A 16,559-nucleotide genomic window follows, 5' to 3' on the forward strand; every position below is an offset into this window, starting at 1 on the left:
CTGCTATATATATATTTTTTTTGCCTGTGACCTCTGAGGAAGTCCCCACACAGATTCCAGGCTACCAAAATGTCCTGGAGCCCTGCAGTGAGGCCTACTCCTGGGGGTTTTCCTCTCTATCCTGCCCCTCAGACTCTCTCCCAGTCACACAGGTCCCCTCTCCGATCCTGGAAAAGCCACACTCTTTTCTGGCACTTGGTTTTTGCATTTTCTGGGACACTTTCCCAGCACACTCTTGCTCCCTGTTACTCATGTAAGGAGGCCTGCCCTGACTGTACCACACCAGGCCCACTGAGTCAGGTGCTCTGTCACTCATTCTCACAGCCCCTGTCCTGCTTCAGCACTTATTAGGACAGTGACTCAATGCTGTGTCTGACTTCTTGATTCCTGTCTTGTTTCCTCAGCTAGAATACTGGCTCCTTGAGGGCAGTCTCTGCTGGCTGAGGGGTGGGGGTGGGGGTGGGGGTGCATGCAGCATTAAAGTGCATCCTAGGCTCCCTCACAGTTACAAATTATCTCCTCCTCTGAATGCACCCTGAGACTATTAATACCTTGGGTAAAAGGCAGAGCCTAGACTGTAAAATGATAGGCATGTGAAAGTTCTGCTAGGGTAGATTGGGGTGGGAATGAGAAGGTGGTCACATCTTCCTAGAAGTGTGGCCTGTTGTCCTGGCTCTGCCATTGTTCATTGTGCGGGACCTCTGGAAAGTCCTCCTTTGGCCTCAGCTTCTTTAGCTGTTGCTCAGTATAAAATAATGATTCAGAATTGAGATTCTGGAGTTGGATCTTTGTCACTTACTAGCAAAGCACTTATCTGAATCTCAATATCTTCATCTGTAAATATTATTACCTTTTTTTTTTAAGTTTATTTATTTTTTTTGGGGGGGGGAGGGGGAGAGAGACAATCTTGAGCAGGCTCCACACTGGCAGCGAGGAGCCGGATGCAGGGCTTGAACTCAACAACTGTGAGATCATGACCTGAGCCGAAATCAAGAGTCAGTCACTTAACCAACTGAGCCCCCCGGGCCCCCTATTTTTAATAATATTAAGAGGACTTAGCTCACAGAGTTGTTCCAAAATTTTAATGAATATTCACTGATTTTATGAACATTAGCTCTTCTGTCCTTTTTGGTTTTTAATTGGCTCAACTCATTTGCTTTTCTTTGAGGTCAGAGGTGAGTCCTGTGCCACATTTGAAAAGTAACCTCCCTCATCAACAAAGAAAGTCCACCAAAAACTGACCTGGGATCACTTTGGTAACATGGACTCCTGTAAGGAGATGCTGAGACCTGAGATGTCCTGCAGCATGTTCCTATCAGATTTGGCACTTAGAAATTTCTAGTCTTTCCAGGGTGCCTGGCTGGCTTAGTCCATAGAGCATGCGACTCTTGATCTCAGGGTTGTGAGTTGGAGCCCCACATTGGGTGTGGACATTACTTAAAAATGAAGTCTTATGGGGCGCCTGGGTGGCTCCGTTGGTTAAGCATCAACTTCGGCTCAGGTCATGATCTCAGGGTCTGTGCCGACAGCTCAGAGCCTGGAGCCTGCTTGGGATTCTGTGTCTCCCTCTCTCTCTGCCCCTCACCCACTCGCTGTCTCTCTCTCTCTCTCTCTCACTCTCACAAAATAAATAAACATTAAAAAGTGAAGTCTTATTAAAAAAAAAAAAAAAAAGAAAGAATTTTCTAGCCTTTGAGTGCCCAGAAACTTGGATAGGTGTTTGTATTGTACATGGCTGCAGCTCCAATGCCCAGAATAGTAGCTTGTATGTAGTAGTGGTGGGAGACCAGTAAATATTTGTCAGTGACTATTACACAGCCTGAGAGCAACTCTCGTGCTCAATTCTCGTAGCCTCAGGTTTTGTTTTTTTTCCATCTGAGAATGGAGATTAAAAACAATGCTTCATTATTGGGGAGTTGATGAGATGATGCAGTCAGACGCTCAGCATGGAGCCTGACACACAAGAGCTCAGTGAATGGTGGCTATGTGGATATAGGTACCGGGAGAAAGATAACGTCGATAAACCTCCAGTTATGTTGTGGTTAGGAGGCTCTGAGTTCCTAATGTGGGCAAGGGGGGAAATGGAGCGTTCCCAGAAAGAGGAAAGACAGGACATAACGCGGTTTCAGGACGACGGAGCTCGTCAGTAGCCCGTGGCCAGGTGCGGAGGCGGCGGCGGAGACTTTAGGACCCTGCGCCCTGGGAGCGCGCGACTGGCCGGGTGCGCGCGGCGCGTGAGGTGAGGGGGAGGGCGCGGCTTTCGCGCCAGCCAGGAACCGCCTCGCGCCCAGCCGCATCTCGGCGGGCGGGGCCGAGCCCCCGGGCCGCAGTGCGATTGGCGGAGGCGCGCGGGTGACGGGGACGGCTGGCACGAGGTCCCGCCCCCGGCCGGCCCCGCCCGCGCGCGCGCGCGCGCGCGCGTGCCGGCAGGTCGGCAGCCTCACTCTGGTTCGCGTCGCGCCTCCGCGCCGAGTCCGCGCTTCAGTCGAGCCCGAGCGAGGCTGCGGAGCGGAGGGCTGCGGCCAGCAGAGCGCGCTGACCTGGGGAGGCGCCGTGTCCGCGGGCGTCGCTTGAGGAGACTCGGTGCCCGAAGAGTCGCGCAGCACGATGGCCCCCATTGGCCTCAAAGCCGTGGTCGGAGAGAGTAAGTGGAGTCGGGGTCCTCCCGCGGGCGAGGGCTGCGGCTGCCCGGCGGGAGCGGGGCGCCGTACCTGCCGCGGCGCCTGGCCTCCACGCCGGCGGCTCGCCCCGCCCGACCGGGGGCTCCGGGCTGGGAGGGTCCCGTTATTTCGGCGCCGCCCTCCTCGCAGGGAAGTCCCTCCTGGCCTCCAGCGGCCCGCGCCCGCTTCCCTGCTTCCCCCGCTCTCCGCTTCCCGCATTCCTCCCCCTGCATCCCACCCCTCCCCTGTTCACCCCGTCCTCTTTCACCCGTCCCTCCTCTTCATCCCCACTCCTCTCTTCCCTCTTTACTCGCATCCCCCTTCACCCCATCGCTCCCTCCTCGCCCCCATTTCTCTTTCACCCCATCCCCCTTCACGCCATTCCTTCTTCCTCCCCCTTCACCCCGAGCACCCCATCCCTCCCCTTCGCCTCGCCTGTATCCCCTGCAGCCCATCACCCTCCCCTTCCTCACCCATCACCCTCCCCTGCACCCCCGTTCTTCACTCCCATCACCTCCCCCCCCTTCCCTTCTCCCCTTCCTTCTTTATTCCCCGAGCTCCCTGATTCCATTCCGTTTTCTGCCTCCAGTCCCTCCCTGTTTCCCACTCTGCTGGGTGAATCGTGACGGGCGAGATCTCGGCCCGCGCCGCCACCCCCACCCCCTCCGGGAGCCCGGGCCGCGGTCCCCGGCTGCGGAGACCCACCTGGGAGCCGCTGGGCGCGCACCGGCTCCGACGCGCCGCTCGCCCAGCCTGGGCCGCCGCTGGCCGCTGGGGAGGAGCTGCCTGTTTTTCCAAAGGCTTGGCTCTGCAGGGCTGAGGCCGCCTCTCTCCTCCTCCCGTTCCGGGGTCGTGGCTGCAAGGGCGGGGTCTTATCTGGGTCCCGAACCCTCTTAAATCACTCGGGAGAGGCGGAAAGCTTTGGCGTGCGGCGGGAGGAGCGGCCCTGCCTTGCCCAGCACCGCAGTCTGCAGTCTCCCTGTTGGCAGGACTCAGCCCTTGCTTGGCTGGACGTTTCGGGCAGTCCAAACCACGGCTGCAGGGAAATGGTTGTTGACGGGTTTGGATGAAAGGCTCAGCGTAAGTGGATTTTTAAAAATGGATGTTGCTGAGTGTCGGCTGCAGCGGAGTGAGGGCTGGTGGTGATAATATTTGGAAACGGCGTCCTCGGCGCTAAGGAAGATTGATGATTGGTGTAGGCAGATAGTGTGCCTCTTCAATATTTTGGCCATGTCTTTAATAAAAAACGTGTAGGGATTTCCGTGACTTTCGGTACCTCTTTCGGATTTAGAAAATTAAAGCTGGACTTTTCTCTGCAGGAGAGGATAAAAAAGGAAATAGAATAAAAGTGGAAATTACAGTTTCCTTTCCAATGATTCCATTATTATAGGGCTCTCCCGTCCAACATTTAAGGCCGTGTAGCGTTCCTTCTGAACATCATAACTGTTTTTCTTCCCCATATTTTCTGTTGGTCTATAGGAAATATTCTCACTTGTTTTACACCCTTACCTCACCTATAGCATCAGAAGAAAATTGTCATAAAAACTGAACCCCAAATGAGCACTTTTTAAAAAGTGCCCACAATAACACCTGCCTTCCTCATGCATAAAGTTTCTGAATCATATACCTTCTATTTCCTTAGGAGAATCAAGGCATTTAGGGCTGGAAGGACCCATGAGGGATCCTCTAATGTCATTTTACCTGTGGGAAAGAAATGGAGGCTCATAGCAGTTAAATGACTTGCCAAAATCAGTGTTAATTAATTTTTTAAAACCTCATGTCCATTTACTTGCAACGTTTGTAAAAAATAACTACCTTTGTTACTCTATACATACAATTTCCTTCCAGAAGCCATTTTAAAGGGTTTTGAAATACAGAATGTTATATTACATGTTACATTCTTTCAAATGTTGGATTTGAATATTGTGCCTTTGAGACAAAAACCCTAAGTGTTATAGAAGCAAGTTTTTGCATCCTTTTGCCAGGACCTTTGTTCATGCAGGTAGCTCCTTAGTAGCCGTTCCCTTTTTTAGAAGCCAGCATAAAGGCTAAAAAAAAAAAAAAAAAAAAAAAAAAAAAAAAAAAAAAAGAAAATCATGAATGCAATATGGCCAAAATTTCTTAAAATTGTTTTTAATGTTTATTAAATTTTGATAGAAAGACAGAGAGCGAGCAGGGGAGGGACAGAGAGAGAGGGAGACACAGAATCAGAAGTAGGCGCCAGGCTCCAAGCTGTCAGCACAGAACCCGACTCGGGGCTCGAACTCAGACCGTGAGATCATGACCTGAGCCAAAGTCAGACGCTCAACCAACTGAGCCACCCAGGCGCCCCAATATGGCCCAAATTTCTTTACTGAAGTAAAGCAAAGCCACTGCTTATGAAAATCAAATCAGTTTTATATAAAATTGGTGAATGTGTGAACAGCATCTGTTCTTTTTCTTTTTTTCTTTTTAAAAAAAATTTTTAAAGTGTTTATTTTTGAGAGAGAGTGTGAACCAGGGAGGGGAAGAGAGAGAGGGAGACACCAAATCTGAAGCAAGCTGTCAGCACAGAGCCTGGTGTGGGGATCAAACCCACGAACTGTGAAATCATGACCTGAGCCGAAGTCGGACACTTCACTGACTGAGTCACCCAGGCGCCCCATCACAATTGAGCTGTGTATAAATTTTGGGAAAAAATATAATTGCAATTCTTTGTAAATGACACAGGTTAATTCTGGCTCCCAATTTTGAATGAGGTTTTTAGTGTTTCTTTCTCTAAAAATAAAATAAAATAAAGATTTTTTTAAACCAACATGTCCCCTACACAGCCTGGTCTTCCCAATTTAAATTAACACCTGATATTGTTGATGATCATATTTCCTCATTTTATTTTCTTGTAGCATTTAAAATGAATTGAAAGATCTTGTTCAGTTTTTTGTTTTGTTTGTGTGGGGGTTTTTGCATTTCTTTGATTGTTTCATCCACTCGAATGTGACTTCCAGGAGAGCAGGGTCTTTATCTTACATGTTCACCACTGTACTCCATGCCAAGAGCAGTGGCTGACTCACAATCAGCCATCAGCAAATGTTTATTAAATGAATGAGTGAATGGGGCGCCTGGGTGGCTCGGTCGGTTGAGTGGCCGACTTCGGCTCAGGTCATGATCTCGTGGTCCGTGAGTTCGAGCCCCCCGTCGGGCTCTGTGCTGACAGCTCAGAGCCTGGAGCCTGTTTCAGATTCTGTGTCTCCCTCTCTCTGTGACCCTCCCCCGTTCATGCTCTGTCTCTCTCTGTCTCAAAAATAAATAAACGTTAAAAAAAAATTTTAAAAATAAATAAATGAATGAGTGAAGGATATACAGTGGACAGCAAGATAAATGTAGTTTTTGGCTTCTTGTCACATTTTTTTTTTAATGTGTATTTTTGAGAGAGAGAGAGAGAGAGAGAGAGACCGAGTGCTAGTGGGGAAGGGGCAGAGAGAGAGGGAAACACAGAATCAGAAGCAGGCTCCAGGCTCCGAGCTGTCAGCACAGAGCCCGACGCGGGGCTCGAACTCAACATCCATGAGATCATGACCTGAGCCGAAGTGGGAAGCTTAACCGACTGAGCCATCCAGGCGACCCATTCTTGTCGCATCTTTTTGAGTTAAGTTTTAGAGCGGCGGTAGGTACAGGCACAACAGAAGTAGAGGAGGTAGGTCAACTTTAAGCTGTTCATTCAGCAGTGTTTGTTCACAGCCTGCTAGAACTATGGGAGACTAAAATATGGGACACTCGTATTGTTGTGATGGACATAGACAATGCTGAGGAGCTTTCTCTGCTAACCCCAAGTTTTCCCTGTCACCCCCCTGTCACTTCCCCCACACAGGATATACTCAGAGTATTATACTTCTTTGTTGTTAGCCTTGCCCAGCTAGACCAGAAGTTCTTGGAGGGTAGAGTAAAACCTGGTCTTACTCTTTTGTTTTTAAGTTTATTTAGTTTGAGTGAGTGTGTGCGTGAGGGGGGGTGGGGAGGGGGCAGAGAGAGGCGGGGAGAGAGAGAAGCCCAAGCAGCCTCGGTGCTACCAGCACAGAGCCCCACGCCTGGGGCTCGATCCCATGAACTGTGAGCTCATGACCTGAGCCTAGATCAAGAGTCTGACACTCAATCAACTGAGCCACCCCAGGCACTCCGAACCCGGTTGTTCTTATGTCTATCCTTAGTGTAGGAATGAATCAGTGCTTGGTACTCAATAGATGTTGAATGAATAACTTAATCTTTATATGTAGCAATTTAGAGACTGGGCTCTTGGAATTAGACTACCTGGGATAAAATTCTGGTTCACCACTTATTAGCCATGTGACTTTGGCAAATAATTGAACCTTTTCGTGCCTCAATTTTTTAAAATATAAAGTGAGTAACAATAGCACTTACCTTTGTGGGGTTCTATGAGTGTTCAATGAACTAGTGCAGGTATAGCACTTAGCACAGTTCTTGGCATCCAGTAACTTCAATAAATATTCTCCTCATGAAAAGATCCACAAAGTGGGTCAGTAAGTATTAGAGGATTATGGGAAAAGATTGACTAGCTCTGTCCTGTGGGGCCACAGTTTTGGGGGAGAAAGCAAAGTCTCAGATAAATTTCTTTTTTTTTTTTTTATGTTTATTTTTGAGAGAGAGCGAGAGAGCGCGCGCGCGCGAATGGGGGAGGGGCAGAGAGAGAGAGAGAGAGGGAGACGCAGAATCCAAAGCAGGCTCCAGGCTCTGAGCTGTCAGCACAGAGCCCCACACGGGGCTCAAACTCACCAACTACGAGATCCTGACCTGAGCTGAAATCAAGAGTCAGATACTTAACTGACTGAGCCACCCAGGCGCCCCTCGGATAAATTTCTTGAGAGGTGCAAATAAACTGGAAAATGGGAGAATCGACCTTAAGAGCCTATGGACAGGTTTGTAATCTGACCCTACTTCTGTTTCCAGTTCTACTCATGTCTTTTTACCCTTTTTTCTTTATTTTCTTTCTATAAAATATACTTGTTTTCTACTCTTTACAAAGAGAATGTAAGAGAAAGGATAATTTTTTGTGTGTGGCATTTTATATCTATTTTATGTTAATAAATAATGTTTCAATCATATAAATCCGAGTTGTAATCCAGGGTTATTTCTGTTCCCTGAAGTTTCATCAGTGTTACAAGGATGTAAGGAGTTCAAAATGTACTATTTGTCTTTCTTGTTGTTTCCTAGCTGTTAGTGATTTCTCCTCATGTTTGTTTATAAGAATCACATTCCTCTGGAGAAGAATGCAGTTTTGATTTGTACATTAAGTACATACGTTTTTCAGATGGGGCCATGATTCATAGGATGTGTCGGAAGTTAAGAGGACGCCTAGAAAGAAGCAGTCTTTGTTCTTACACTTCTCTTTTTTCTGTAGAAACTTTGGTTAGCGTACAAATAACAACTATATTTTGAGATATATTATACATGTATTTTTCCCAGTCTTAAAATCAAGGTATAATTTGCATGCAGTAATATTTACCCTTTTTAGTGAGCAGTTTTTCACATTTCAGCCGTTACCTACGGTCATGTAACCACCGCCAGACCCAGAATACAGAATAGTGTCATTACCCGCTCAAATTCCCTCGTGCTGTCAGCCTCTCCTTCCTTTCTGTCGGCCTCTCCTTCCACACCCAGCCTTGGGCAAACACTGAACTGTTCTCTGTCTCTGCAGTTTTGCCTTTTCCAGAATGGCACTTCAGTGGAATCATACAGTATGGAGCTTTCTGAATATGACCTCTTTAATGTTAGTATATAATGCCTGAGAGTCATCATGTCGCATGTATCTATGGTTTGTCCCTCCTCATTGCTGACTGCTGTTCTTTTGTGCCGATGCACCACTTGGTTTATCCCTTTGCCAGCCGAAGGACGTCTTAGTAATTTGTACTTTGGACAATTGCGAATGCTTCTGTAAACATTCACACACGGGTTTCTATGTGAACAGATCACTTGGATATATAAATCCCCAGGAGTGGAATTAATGGGTCATATGATAGGTGTATGTTAACTTTATAAGAAACTGTCAAATTGTTTTCCAAAGTAGCTATACCATTTTACATTCCTACCAGCATCCTTGTTAGTGCATGGTCTTATAAGTTTGTAAAATGTTAGCCCTTCTGATAGGTATTGGTATCTCATGGCTTTGTTTTAAGTTTATTTTGAGAAGGAAAGAATGCGAGCAGGGGAAGGGAAGAGAGAGAGTGGGAGAGAGAGAATCCCAAGCAGTCTCTGCTCTGTCAGCAGAGAGCCTAGTGCTGAGCTTGATCTCACAAACCATGAGATCATGACCTGAGCCGAGATCAAGAGTTGGATGCTTAACCAATTGAGCCGCCCAGGTGCCCCATGGTATCTCATGATTTTAATTTGCATTTTGCTAATGATTGATGATGGTGAGAGGCATTTTTTCATGCCTTTATTGTCATCTCTATATCTTTGTTGAAATGCTCAAATCTTTTGCATATTTTTTATTGCATTATTTTCTTATGATTGAGTTTTGAGAGGTCTTTATATATTCTGGGTGCAAGTCCTTTATCAATTATATGATTTTCACACAGTTTATGTCTTGTCTTTTCATTTTATGAACAGTAGTTTTCAGAAAAGAAGTTCTAAATTTTGATGAAGTCCATCTTTAATGGATTGTGTTTTCAGTATCCTATTGAGGATATCTTTGCCTACCCCAAGTTCAAAAAGATTTTCTGTGTTTTATATATTTTCTGTGTTTTCTTTTAGAAGTTTTATAGTTTTAGGCATTATATTTAGTCTTTCATCCATTTTGAGTTAATTTTTGTATATCATGTGAGTTAGGTTCGTTTGTGTGTGTGTGTGAGTGTGTGTGTGTGTGTGTGTGTGTGTGTGAATTTTTTTGTATGTAAATGTTCAGTTCTAGCCCCGTTTGTTGAAAAGACTGTTCTTTTTCCCATTTTTTAAAAATCCATTTTTCCATTGAATTGTCTTTGTTCTTTGATGAAAATCAGTTGGCCATACATGGGTGTGTCCATTTCTGGACTTCCTGTTCTGTTTCATTGATCTATATGTATGTTTTCACCAACATCCACTCTGTCTCAATTATTGTAGCTTTAAAGTAAGACTGGAAACCATGTATTGTGAGTTCTCCAACTTTTTTCTTCTTTTTCATAATTGTTTTTGTTCTTTTGGTTCATTTGCTTTTCTATATAAATTATAGAATTAGCTTATCTGTTTCTATTTGAAAAATCTTTCTGGGATTTTCATTGGAATTGTGTTGAATCTATAAATCAGTTTGGGAAGAATTAGCATTTTAACAAATTTACTTTTAAAGTTTTAGTTTCTTAGCTATAGTGCAATGTGAAAATCATAATTCTTAGCTTTACAAATAAGGGAGCAACCCTCTGATGAGAATTACATATAGTTTAGCAGGGTTGCAGAATACAAAGTCAGTTTACAAAAATTTGTATAGAAATTGAAATTTAAAATAGGACCATTTACAGTTGAGTGAAAAAAAAAGACACATGAGAGACTTAGGTATAAATCTAATGGAATATATTTTAGATCTGTATGCTGAAAGCTGTGAAATACTGATGAAAGAAATCGAAAAGTCTTAAATAAATGGAGCAATATACCACATTCATGGAATAGACCAATTTATGTTACATTTATTTTACTCTTTTTATTTTTTTAACATGTCATTTCAATTCTCTTAGGTAGGTACCTAGGTATAGAATTGCTGGGTCATATGGTAACTCTATATTTAACTCTTTGAGCAATTGCCAAACTGTTTAAATTTATTTATTTATTTTGAGAGAGAGAGGGAGCATGCGCGTGTGAGTGAGCGCAAGCAGGGGAGGGGCAGAGAGAGAAAGAGAGAGAATCTCAAACAGGCTCTACACTGCCAGCATGGAGTCCAACCATGAACCCTGAGATCATGACCTGAGCCAAAATCAGGAGTTGGACACTTAACCGACTGAGCCACCCATGTGCCCCTCCATTGTGGTTTTGATTTGCATTTCCATGATGGCTGTTGATAAGCATTTTTTTTTCATGTGCTTATTGGGCCATTTGTACATCTTTGAAAAGATATCTACACAGATCCTTTGTCCATTAAAAAAAATTTTTTTTTTAACGTTCCTTATTTTTGAGACACAGAGAAAGACAGAGCACAAGCAGGGGAGGGGCAGAGAGAGAGGGAGACAGAATCCGAAGCAGGCTCCAGGCTCTGAGCTGTCAGAACCTGCTGCAGGCCTCAAACTCATGGACTGTGAGATCATGACCTGAGCTGAATTTGGACGCTTATCCGACTGAGCCCCCCGGGTGCCCCCTTTGTCCATTTTTAAATTAGATTGTTATGATTACATTTCTAATCTACATATTATTTTCATTTGAAGTTATTAGTTTTACTCTTTTAAATGTGAAAGTGGAAATCTTCAGTAAATGATAAGTATGTACATAAATCTGACCAGTTGATCTATTTCTGTAATCATCTACTTTCTATTTTTCTGTATACTTTTTATTAAAAACTACATTTTTCTTGTGATGGTTGTGATTCTATGTTCTTTTAGACAGTTCATTAAAATTTAAAAGTTATTGGGGCACCTGGGTGGTTCAGTTGGTTAAGCATCTGACTCTTGATCTTGTCTCAGGTCATGATCTCATGGTTTGTTGAGTTTGAGCCCTGCGTCAGGCTCTGTGTTGGCAGCACAGAGCCTGCTTGGGATTCTGTCTCTTCCTCTCTCTGCCTCTCCCCTACTCTGTCTCTGTCTCTCTCTCAAAATAAATAAACTTAAAAAAAAAATGTAAAAGTTCTTGTTGCTGAGTGGTCCCATTAGGTCTTTATTCCCAGTTTATTAATTGAAAGTGTCGCATTTTTAATTTTTAATTTCTTTTAATTTTTAAAATTTATTTTGAGAGAGACAGAGACAGCACAAGAAGGGGAGGGACAGAGAGAGAGGGAGAGAGAGAATTCCAAGCAGGCTCTGCACTGCCAGCGCAGAGCCCAATATGGGGCTTGAACCCACAAGGCTGTGAGATCATGACCTGAGCCGAAACCAAGAGTTGGATGCTTAATTGATTGAGTCACCCAGGTGTCCCTAAAGGTGTCATGTTTTTTAAACTCCTCACTTACTTGGGGCACCTGGGTGGCTCAGTTGGTTAAGTGTCTGACTTCGGCTCAGGTCATGATCTCGTGGTTCGTGAGTTCAAGCCCCACATCGGGCTCTGTGCTGACAGCTCAGAGCCTGGGGCCTGCTTCGGATTCTGTGTCTCCTCCTCTCTCTGCCCCTCCCCTGCTCACACTCTGTTTCTATCTCTCTCAAAAATAAATAAACATTAAAAAAAATTTAAACTCCTCATTTATTTTTTATTAAAAAAATTTTTTTAATGTTTATTTATTATTGAGAGACAGAGAGACACAGAGCATGAGCAGGGGAGGGGCAGAGAGCGGGGGAGACACAGAATCTGAAGCAGGCCCCAGGCTCCGAGCTGTCAGCACAGAGCCCAGTGCGGGGCTCGAAGTCACAAACCACAAGATCATGACCTGAGCCAAAGTCGGACGCTCAACCGACTGAGCCACCCAGGCGCCCCTATTTTTTATTTTTAGTAGGCTTCATGCCCAGTGTGGGGTCAAACTCACTACCCTGAGGCCAAGAGTTGCATGCTCTACCAGTGAGGCAGCCAGGCCCCTCTAAACTCCTCACTTTTTTAAGGATTCTAATGTTGTTGTCTTACACTTAGACCAAAAATTAGTTTAGTTATAGTTATGATTAAAAAAATTACAAAGGAATGGTACAGGACGGTATAAGCAGGGAGGCTTACACTGTAACAGGGAGGCCTGGCATAAACCAGGGGAGGTTAGAGAAAGCTTCCCTCAGGAAGTGATATTTGAACTACTTCCTTTTAGTTCCAGGTTACTAAGAATTTGTTTTTTAAATTAGTATTAACTACTTTTTCAGTTTCTTTTGAGATGATCGTATAGGTGTTCTTATTTAATCTATTAATGTAATCTCATTAATTCTAATATTGGATATCATTGCAATTCTGAAATAAACTTTGTTATTATGTATTATCCTTTTTCTGTATTGTAAAATTCTACTTATTGTTTACGCATCTACATTTATTAATATTGGAGCCTCTGGCTCTTCTTTGAACATTCCATGTATATTCCCATCCCAGGGCTTTGTATTTTTCATTCCCTATGTCTGAAATATGCTTGTTCCCTTAATTACTTTAAGTCTCTAGTCAAATACCACCTTGCCAGTGAGGTCTTCTTTCACAACTTTATATAAAATGGAAACTTTCCTGTTCCCTCCCTTATTATGCTGAACTGTCACTAGCTGACATTTCATACTTACCCGTTTGTTTGTTTATCCTTGCTTCCATTAGCCAAATGTGAGCTCTATGAGAGCATAGACTTTTTGTTCACTGCTATATCCCTAGCACCCAAAACAGTCCTGGTACATAGTAGGCACTCAATACATATTTGGAATGAATAATTGAACACCATATTTTACATATGTGTATGTGAATTTTTCTCTCTTAACTCTTTGTCAGGTTTTCTATATCAGAATTTCTCTTATTTTTTTTTAAAGTTTTTTTTTAACGTTTATTTATTTTTGAGACAGAGAGAGACAGAGCATGAACGGGGGAGGGTCAGAGAGAGGGAGACACAGAATCTGAAACAGGCTCCAGACTCTGAGCTGTCAGCACAGAGCCTGACGTGGGGCTTGAACTCACGGACCGCGAGATCATGACCTGAGCCGAAGTCGGCCGCTTAACCGACTGAGCCACCCAGGCGCCCCTCAGAATTTCTCTTATTAAATGAAATGGGAAGTTTCCATTTTTTTGTATGTTCCCAAATAGATGAAATAACATAGGAATTCCCTTCCTTGAATGTCAGAAGTGATTTACCTATAAAACTTTGAATTTGAGGAGAAAGGATAAATACTTGACAGGCTTTTGCTATGTTTATTCAAGTTGTCTACTTCTTTAGTCAGTTTTGGCAATTTGCATTTCCTTATAAAACAGGCCTTATGGGGCGCCTGGGTGGCTCAGTTGGTTAAGCATCTGACTTTGGCTCAGGTCATGATCTCACTGTTCATGAGTTCAAGCCCTGAGTTGGGCTCTGTGCTGACAGTACAGAGCCTGCTTGGGATACTCTCTCTCTCCCACTCTCTCTGCCCCCTCTCCCCCTCACATTCTCTTTCTCAAAAATTAAAACAAGCCTTTCAACCTACAAGATTTTAATTTATTGACTATAAATTAAATTTGTATAATTTAGAAAATAGCTCCTGCACTTGTAATTATGATTCCCTTTCTCATTTTACCCTGTGTTATTATTTTCATGGAAATACATGCTAGAGACTTGTCTATTTTAATTGTCTGTTTTAAAAAATCATTTTTTTCCTTTGTGTTGTGTACATGTGTGTTCTTATTCTAATTTCTTGAATAAAATGGTTGGTTAATGTTTTTCCTTGTAAAAGTATCGAGGGATATGAATTTTCATCTGAGTACAGCTTTGACTTGCCATTTATTTCTAAATATAATCCTCCTTTGTTTTGAGCTAGATGTCATTCTTATGATGGGGTTATAAGCAGTTTAAATTGGGCCAAAATTTTGGGCCATGTTTTATAAGACATGATTTGGGACTCAGGTAACATCCATGTGTTATCCATTAAACATAAGAGAGCATATATCTGCCACAGGATCCAAAAAGGACTTACTGAATGTGCACTGAAAGATTTTTCCCTCTGGCTTTTTTTTTTTCTTTTTGGCACACAGCATCTCTTAGAAGAAACAGGTGTTTGGCAGCTAATGAAGTATCTTTTATTTAGTGGAGTAGTCAGGCCAAATTTTATAGTTATCATTGGCAACTCAATAGCCATAAAATTTGAACCCTAGTCCCATGGCTTGCCTATATGAGAAGTCTTGGAGAATCCCCAGCTTGATCTTTTTTTTTTTTTTTAATGTTTATTTATGTTGAGAGAGAGAGTGTGTGTAAATGGGAGAGGAGCAGAGAGAGGGAGAATCCCAAGCAGCCTCCACGCTGTCAGTGCAGAGCCCTACAAGGGGCTCCATCTCACAAACCATGAGATCGTGACCTGAGCTAATATCAAGTCAGACACTTAACCGACTGAGCTACCCTGGCGCCCCCTCCCCTCCCAGCTTGATTTTTTTCATTGCTTCAATCAGTTGCTTCTCTGCAGGGCTGTTCCTAGCACTGAAGTTAGGGTGAGGTATCCAAGATTTCATCTGAACTTTAAGAAGTATGAGTTTTACTTACCTTCTTCCCTCCACATGTTTTTTTAAATTAAAACAAAATTTAAAAAAATCAGTGAGAGGCAGTATTGGGCAAGTGGAAGAAGTTCTGGACCAGAAGTCAGAACGTCCAGCTAATAGTCCCAGTTCTCAAGCTTAGCGGCTAGGTGACCTGGACATCATATTAAACTTATTTTTAAATTAGGAATGCTGTTCCCAGCAGCACAGAGTTCTTTCAAGGCTCACATTAAATAATATACAAAAAAATTGCTTGGAAGAATTAAAGAATTACTCTAAGGGGTTATTATTACTTTACAGATAAAACTACAGAGAATAGTTTGCTGTTTAAAGTTAGTGAATAAGTTATTAGGAGAGTCCAGGAAATGAATCACTATGTTTTTGATAGACACAGGATCTAATAGTTACTAGACAACAGCCAGATGTTTGTCCATTCTGATGCCCTTTGGGAGAGTTTGCATTGGTTAAAACAAAGCAATTTGCTTCTGATATACACCGATCTGAGTTTAATCTATGTCTCTGGGGCTCTGAAGCAAGAGTAACTACTGATGGCTCAGATTGTAAGCTTTCCTAGGGCAGATTTCCAGTATTCCTTTTTTTAAATTTTCCTGTTTCTTACATGCCACTGACATTCCACTTTATTTATTTATTTACATATTTATAAGTAAACTTTGTACCCAGTGTGGGGCCCAAACTCATGACTCCAAGATCAAGAATCACATGCTCTACCAACTGAGCCAGCCGGGTGCCCCATGGTATTTCGCTTTAAATGTCTATTAATTATTTGGCCTAAAAGCTGACCTTGTAGGAAGTGAGTGAGATATCATTTATCACATTAGGAAAACCTATTAATTCTTGGGAACAATAACAACAACAAAATTAGAGATAGAGAAAAGTAGAAAAAAACAACAACAAATTTTTAAAAAATTCCTGGAGCCTAGGTGTGAAGATACAGACTTCAATCAGACTTTCCAGCAGTAATTCATTGTTTGGAAGATTTCTGAGATGACCATATATCACGGCTTGTTTCCATGTCAGCATGCCTCAGAGGATTCTAGGACCAAGTGTTTTCACTCATTCAACCAGTGTTTATGTAGTCTCCTACGTGCCAGAGGCTGTGCTAAGGGCAGTGGATACAATGGTGTACAAGTAGATCTGGTCCTAGTGGGATTCGAACAGGCAACGGTAGCACATCAGGATAAGTGCCCTGAGAGAGGCAGTATGGTGTGATGATACTGGAGCACATGGCAGAGCCTCCAACAAGCCCTGGGGAATGAGGGAGGCTGAGGGAGACCTGGAGGAGGAGGAGGAGTTAGCCAGGAGAAGGATGGTGGGGCCTGAGGGAGAGTAAGTCAAGTAGGTGGATGTCTCAGCTTAGCTTCCTCAGCTAGGAACAGTGGAGGTGAGCATGGTTTGCTCTGCCAGGGAAGGAGAAGTAGCAGTGGGTGGAGAGAAGAAAATCACATAAAGAAGTCTGCGGGGGAAGAAGTGTCAGGTCATGGTGATTGCTTGAATGTGCAGGATGAGGAAAAGGAGTTGGGAAAGATTCTGTTTTCTGCCTTGGTCAGCCAGTTGGAAGGTTGTACCATACGAAAGGAGGAAAAACAAGTTTGCTGGGGGACGTATGCTTTTATAGGCATT

The 16,559-nt window shown here is 43.6% G+C and overlaps 1 protein-coding gene across 3 annotated transcripts in view; it reads left to right on the forward strand.

Moving 5' to 3' along the window:
* Positions 1-2,378: 2,378 nt before the first annotated feature.
* STXBP1 (syntaxin binding protein 1) overlaps positions 2,379-16,559 on the forward strand; it is a 74,912-nt gene continuing 60,731 nt past the window's right edge. For 2 of the 3 annotated variants that reach the window (XM_049629083.1, XM_049629064.1), the window contains exon 1: positions 2,379-2,644. In XM_049629083.1, the coding sequence (XP_049485040.1) occupies positions 2,608-2,644 (37 nt within the window). In that variant the 5' untranslated portion in view covers positions 2,379-2,607. The remainder of the gene's footprint in view (positions 2,645-16,559) is intronic. The other variant, XM_049629073.1, reaches the window with a different exon arrangement.

The sequence above is a fragment of the Panthera uncia genome, chromosome D4 (assembly GCF_023721935.1).
Source record: "Panthera uncia isolate 11264 chromosome D4, Puncia_PCG_1.0, whole genome shotgun sequence".
NCBI classification, from domain to species: Eukaryota; Metazoa; Chordata; class Mammalia; order Carnivora; family Felidae; genus Panthera; species Panthera uncia.